This window comes from Geospiza fortis, unplaced genomic scaffold (assembly GCF_000277835.1).
Source record: "Geospiza fortis unplaced genomic scaffold, GeoFor_1.0 scaffold217, whole genome shotgun sequence".
In the NCBI taxonomy this organism is placed as follows: Eukaryota; Metazoa; Chordata; class Aves; order Passeriformes; family Thraupidae; genus Geospiza; species Geospiza fortis.
Window position 1 is genome coordinate 1,334,625 of NW_005054392.1, and position 6,527 is coordinate 1,341,151.

General features: G+C 40.0%; 1 protein-coding gene across 1 annotated transcript in view; it reads right to left on the minus strand.

Moving 5' to 3' along the window:
- The window catches only part of LOC102036598 (plasminogen-like), a 22,586-nt gene extending 21,223 nt beyond the window's left edge, over positions 1-1,363 (minus strand). The window contains exon 1 of the mRNA XM_005425652.2: positions 1,251-1,363. Within this exon, the coding sequence (XP_005425709.1) occupies positions 1,251-1,299 (49 nt within the window). The 5' untranslated portion in view covers positions 1,300-1,363. The remainder of the gene's footprint in view (positions 1-1,250) is intronic.
- Positions 1,364-6,527: the final 5,164 nt, after the last annotated feature.

Sequence of the window (6,527 nt, forward strand, 5' to 3'; positions counted from 1 at the left end):
ATCAGTAAAAAAGCAGTACATTTTCATGCTACCATTCTCCCTACATCTATGATGTTTTACAGTCTCAGAAAGATGTATTACTATCTTATTCAGAAATGCAAATATTTACTACCATTTGTTAAAGGATTTGCAAACAAAAGTATAATATTTCAGATAAACACCCAAATTGTATATTTTTCTCCCTCATATAAAATTCCTACTTAATTAAGGAAGGTATTTGATTTTACAGGGGCTGGTTTTTTTTTGCAAAAAGAAAGCTTAGAAACTAGAATTTAAACCAAGATAAAAATTAAATAGCAGATTTTTTTTATGCTGGGGCACATCTCTAATATTTCCAGCTAAAATCTATGGATATATTTTCCTAACTGTTACTTTTTCTTATGTTTTAAAACTGCATATGTAAAATGTTTTTCTATTTTACTGTATCTTTATATAAGCATTAGCACACTCACAACTGTATTTTTTACTACAATCACAACATATTGTGTAGTTATATAGATGCCTGCAAGAAGCTGTGTGGTCTGAATCTCACAGTTCACTGGAGTTTAAAGTTTTCAGGACAGAGAATACTCACATGTATGAAACACATATAAATATATTTAAAGAGCTCAATTCAGTTCTTGAGTGTTCCAAAATTTTTGTATTATCTTCCACAAAAATATCTTTCTGTACCAAAAATATTGCAGAAACTAACATTGATCAGATTTGGTCTCCCTATCACATGGAATGAAAAATTCACTGTTAAGAATGTGGTTATGAAAAAGACCAAAATTGCAGTGTATAGAGCAAGCTTTCCTTTCCTGTATGATTCTGTTTTGCACAAGCATTAACAAACTTTAGAGCAATCAGAATAAGGATCACAGTGGCTGGAAATAACAGAGAAAAAATCCCCAAACCTAAGACAAAAGGCTGCTGAAATCAGAGGGAGCCATGCCTTTGTGCAAGCCTTTGACAGGCTGCTCCCCAAGGGTGCCCCTGTCTCTGGCCAGGGGAAACGTTTGCTGGGAGCCATCAGTGCCCATGCAGCACCAAGGCTGCTCCTCTTCTGGTGTCTCTAATGAACACAGCCCTGGAGCAATGACAGCTCTCACTCTGCTCAGCAGCAGCTCTTGCAGCCCAGCAAGCCCCAAATCCATCATCATCCAGGGGAGCTGTGATGCAGGGATTTGGGGACCTACCTTCCTCACATGGAGCTTGCAAGGGTCTGGCCCCAGCCTCACCCAGGCAAGCAGAAGGCAAAGGACTCTTACCTGAGCTGAGAAAGAACAGAAGGAGAAAGGCAGCTTTGCTAATCCCCATTTTGGGCCAGCTTGGAGGGTGCTGGAAGTTGTGTGTGTCGGTGCTCAAAGTTTTATTGACTTGCACTGGAGTGAGGCAGCATCAAACAAACAAGGCAGGAGGATTAAGTTAATCATTCTCCCATGCTGCTCCCCCCTTGCCGTGCTGTGGCTGTTCAAACAACCTTGAATTGGATGGATTACCAAATCAGATTCAATCATTCCTACTGGATGCTATTAAATGCAAAGGCACTTTCTTGTTTTGCAGGATATATTTCGTTCTCAAATGGTTAGGTCTTTCTCTACTAGAGAAAAAGCAGGAATAATATTGCTGGAAAGCATGGGAAATCATACGTCCAGGCAGGATCTGAATTTCTCTTGACACTAGAGTTCCAATAGTAAATTCAGCCATGCATGTCTGTATTGATTTACAAGGAGCAACTTCTATTTAATCTCATGGTAAGCATGATTATAAGATTCAGATATTAACTCTGTAAAATAGTTTAATTTTACTTATTTATTAAAGAAATCCTTTTCTGCTGTCTCCTTGGATTACACTTTTCTTTTTTTTCTTCTATTTGGGAGTAGGACTTAATTTCATTTAAACTTTAGATTTGAGAGGATACTCTGAACTTTAAACATTAGGTTTAAGAATCACAGATAGCAATTTAGTGCTCTTCCTTACCAGACATTTAACCTGACACTGCATGCACAAACTCGCCCAGCAAGGGTGTCAGACTTTGCTCATCTGTGTGTTATCCTGATTTCAACATCAGCTCACTCTGTATTTCCCAAGCAGCCTTTACCTTGGAAAAGTTGCACTGCAGCCCCATTTCATGGCTTCTCTAGTATGTTAACTCTCTGGTGTTGCTTCCAAACAACTTACTGAATCAAATGTGCTAGGGACTCACCAGAGGCAGTCACTAGCACATTTGATGAATGAATGAATAGGATGAATATTGGATGGGGAGAACAGACTTGAATGCACACTGCTGGATCAATCTTCTGCAATTGGAGGCCAAAAGTTTACAGAATCATGAGTTGCTTCTAAAAACTAATGAGGCTGTCCACTTCTGCATCATCCTGCCTGCTTTAAGTAGAAGTTACACTGTACTGAGGGTTTGGGATAAAGCTAGGAGTGCAGGAGTAAATATGTGAGAGAGGCATGAGCATGAGAACCACATTAGCTTATATTTTACTGATTATGTGAAAAATTTAAAGCTGACCCTGCTTGTCCCATCCTGTTTTTCTCCTGTCAGGTAGTATAATATCATACTATTTGGTTGTTTTCTGTGCTTCAATCTGTTTTAATGCAACTTGTGAACAAGAGCAAAGCATGGGATATCTGCAGAGGCTTGGGATACTGCTGATGTTAGTGCAGGGAAACAAAGGAGATGGGCCAAGGAGAGGAGCTGATGGGAGCTGGACTCACCTCAGGGAAACATTTGAAGGGTGACAGGGAGAATGGGTGAGATATAATGCAATCACACGTGGGATTCAGGCTTATCAGGTTTTAGGACCAGTTACTCATTGGGAAAGAATGGTAAAACAAAGGAGCAGAAAACCAAGTAGGCTTTACTAGCAAGCAGGCTTTTGAGAGCTATTCAAGCCTGGTTTAGTTCCACATTTTTAACAATCTTAACCTCATTTTCAATTCTAGCTCTAGATCCTAGTTTTCATCTCTCCTGCTCTATATCCACTGACTCCCTGGCTACAAACAGCATCTGCTTACCAATCCCTGTGCCTCCTTCCCATCAGATATTATCACATAGTGGGTCTTTTCTTTACTCCAATGCAAAATTGGTTTTCTGCTCAGCCCTGCCCTCTCCAGCATCTCTGGCACCTTCCCCAGTTTTCTGTATCTCCCATTTCCACTGAGGTAGTCACTGGGTCACTGTGTTATGGTGCACATCTGGTGGTAAAAGTCTAACAAAAAAAATGCCAAAGTGGATGAGTGCAGCTGTTTCTGCTGCATGGGGAGGTTTGAAAGGCTGTGAGTCTTAACTGAGTTTGTAAAACTCATCAATAAACACTATGTGTTAGACATTTTAATCAGATCAGCTTTTGCTACTGGTTTTCAAAACCAAAGAAGCTTATTGTGTTAGCCAAAGGTTTGTTAACACACATCCAGGATAGTTTGGGAAAACTTGCATGTATCAGATCAGCAGAATCTTTTGCAATCTTTCCTCATGTTAAAGGTTTATATATACTCCTTCAAAATCTATACTCCTTCCTTAGAGCTGTTGCCAATTTAAGGCTTGGCTCTGGTTCCTCTCTCAATATCATGGTCTCAAATCTGATTAAAATGCACCTACATTGGTGTGAATGCTCTGAAGAAAGCAAAGAACACTCATATTGCCATTTCATTCAAAGATGACAATGCAGATTTGAAGAAATCTTATTAATCTCTATCTAAATGGATCTGATCTTGGAAAACTGGGCTTGAGAATATTGTTAGCAATTGTTCCTGGTACAAACCCAGTAATTCTGTAAGTTTTCCACAAGAAAATGACAAAACAGAGGTGTCTTTCATCTGCCACACTGGCACTCCTCACTCTTGTCTTGTGACAAGGATGTGACTTGTCAAGGCATTATGTTTGACAGGATCCTTGTAAACTGTTGATTTATCCTTTTGTGCCTTTCCTTCTTTCCTCTTTCCCCTCACTGATGCACACAGTATCTAAATCTCTCTCCAGTTCTAATCTTGTGGTGTTTGTTCTCATTTATTTGATCACTGTGAGGATCACCCATAGGTGGAAGTTTATCAGATCTTATTTCAGAGTCAGGGTACATTGGTTAGCACAGTGGTTAAAATATAAACAACAGTAGGAGGCTTTTTAAATAGAAGTTGACCCTTGAAATTGGGTTTACTGTAAGTTCAGAAAAATACCCCCACAAAAGTAATTGCAAACAATGTCAGAACACAGAGGACAATTTTTGGAATAAACTCCCTTAAACATAAATTCTCTAAATTTCAGAATCAGGAAACATCAGAAAACAGACACTGATCTGATATCACTGATATCACTTACTTGTTAAGAGGAAAGAATCAAAGGAAAGATTTTGTTATCTTTAAATGTCTTCAAAGAAAGGGAAAATTTCAAAAGGCATGTCTAAGGTATTGCACATCCACAAGACTGGGATGAGCATGAAGTAAAGGAGTTCATGGTATTGCTGGAAAGAGTAATGCCATGACATAGAGCCATGAGCAGCTGGGAAATAAGGAAGGTATTTTTACTTTCTTTTCAAACTCTAACAGAAAAAGTAACAAAAGTGAGACCTACATAGCCCTGATGCACAGAGCCAGAGGGAACTTTGGGCAACAACCCCAGATGGATAATGTGGAAGGCTTCTAACAGCAGATGCTGCTGACCATAAGGCAGGGAGGAGTTCGGGAGGAGGAAAGGTAGCCAAGTTAAAAATAAATTCTGTCCTTACTCTGCACATGAAAGAACACAGAGAGCAGAAGATCTGGTAGATAAACTCATCTCTGTGATTTCTGGCCACAGATGTTAATGGATCCCAGGTAAGGAAAATGACAATAAGAAGATACAGAGAGGATGTTTTTCCAGTAGTGAAAGTTTCTGTCTCTAAAGTGTTCATTTGTTCTGGCTGCTGCCAAATGTAAGAAACCAGCAGAATAAAGTCAGACAAATGAGAAGCTAGAAGTGAGAAAACTAACTGTCACCTTTATAGCAGAAAGATCTAAAGAATTAATTAGTGAGGTTTCTGGATTTCTGAAAAAATATCTGGAAATACAGGGATTGTGCAATTGCCTTTAACAGAGGTGTGGAGAACATTAAAGCCATAAGGAATCTGACAGCCAGCACTGAGCACACAGTGTGCTGCAAGTCTTTGCACATGAGGGACAACTGCATCATGTTGCTGCTAGACAAGAGGGTAAAATCATTCTTCATTTCCTACATAGAGAACGTCAGAGAAACCACAGCAGAGGAACTGTCTAGCTTTGAGTCCTGCTTGAGTACCCCAGCCTGTAACATCCAGCACTAGCAGTGCTTTGGAAAGTGGTTCAGCAAAACTGCTGTGGTGATCTGCTGTAACCTGCTCCACGTTTCTGTCAGGGGGAGCACATGTCCTGCACCCAAACTTGTCCTTCCTTGATTTTGTTATTCTCCTGCTGTACTGCTGTCACCACCCTGCCTAAAGAACGCTACCCACTCTTTACATGTGGGGCTGCAAAACACAAACAGAGAAGCAGCACATAATAGGGCCTGAAATAGAACCCATATGTCTTGATTTTCCTTTTCTGTTCTTCTTGGAAGAGTCTGTAAGAAAGTGAGAATCTTTGTGTATTCAGGCTCCTCAAAGACTGGTGCACACCAGGTCATTGCTGCAGCTCTTTGTGTTTAGCAGTTCCTGTCTCTGCTGTTCCAAGTCACAGGACTCAGCTGTGAGCTGTGCTCTGGAGCCCATGCAGGGGCAGGGTTGTTGAACTCTTATCAGTCCTTCCTCTGACACCTAATGGTGCAACTTAACCCTTTCACCATTCTGTTCAAAATGTTCAGAGTTACTGGGGAGTCCTTGGATGAGGGTAAGGGCAATTTGGCAGCAGAATGTGAAAGAGAAAATGAAGAAAAGAAGCATAATAATTATTCCACTTCTGGTTAGAAAAACAAAGGACAGACTGCAGGGGGAAATTTTGCATTTTACCCAACAGTTGTTCAAGTGCTTCCAAAGACCCCTGCAAATGCCTGCTATTTTCAAGGTGCTATTCTGGTCTTTTTCTACACACTTAGGCAGTTTTATACCATGATCAGTGCTGCAGTGTTTTGCTAACTGATGGTTCCAGTCAGTGATGAAATAAACTTTATAGAAACGTCATTGAAACAAGATGAATGTTTATAGTTCTTTACTTCTCTGACAGTTTCAGAAAAGAGGGACAAGCCACCTCCATTTTCCACACAAAGTGTACATTGAAATTTCCAAGCGCATTTTCTGCTTGTCACTTACATATAGGTTTATTTCCATGCTTATTCTTGGGTCATTAACTTGCATAAAGGAGGGATGTTCTAACCAGTTTAATCTTATTGAAAGTAAGTGTTAAAAGGGTAAGGCAGCAAATGATGTTAATGTTCCATTCAGGGCTGTTTGGAATGGGATCAGCTCAAGACACTTGAGTCACAGAGATTTTCAACAGTATGTCAGCAAGGTGAGAATACTACCTCCAGGTTAATTTAATATTTTGACAAATTGCATTTGTGTGTGTGGCCATGCATATGTGCGAGTGTG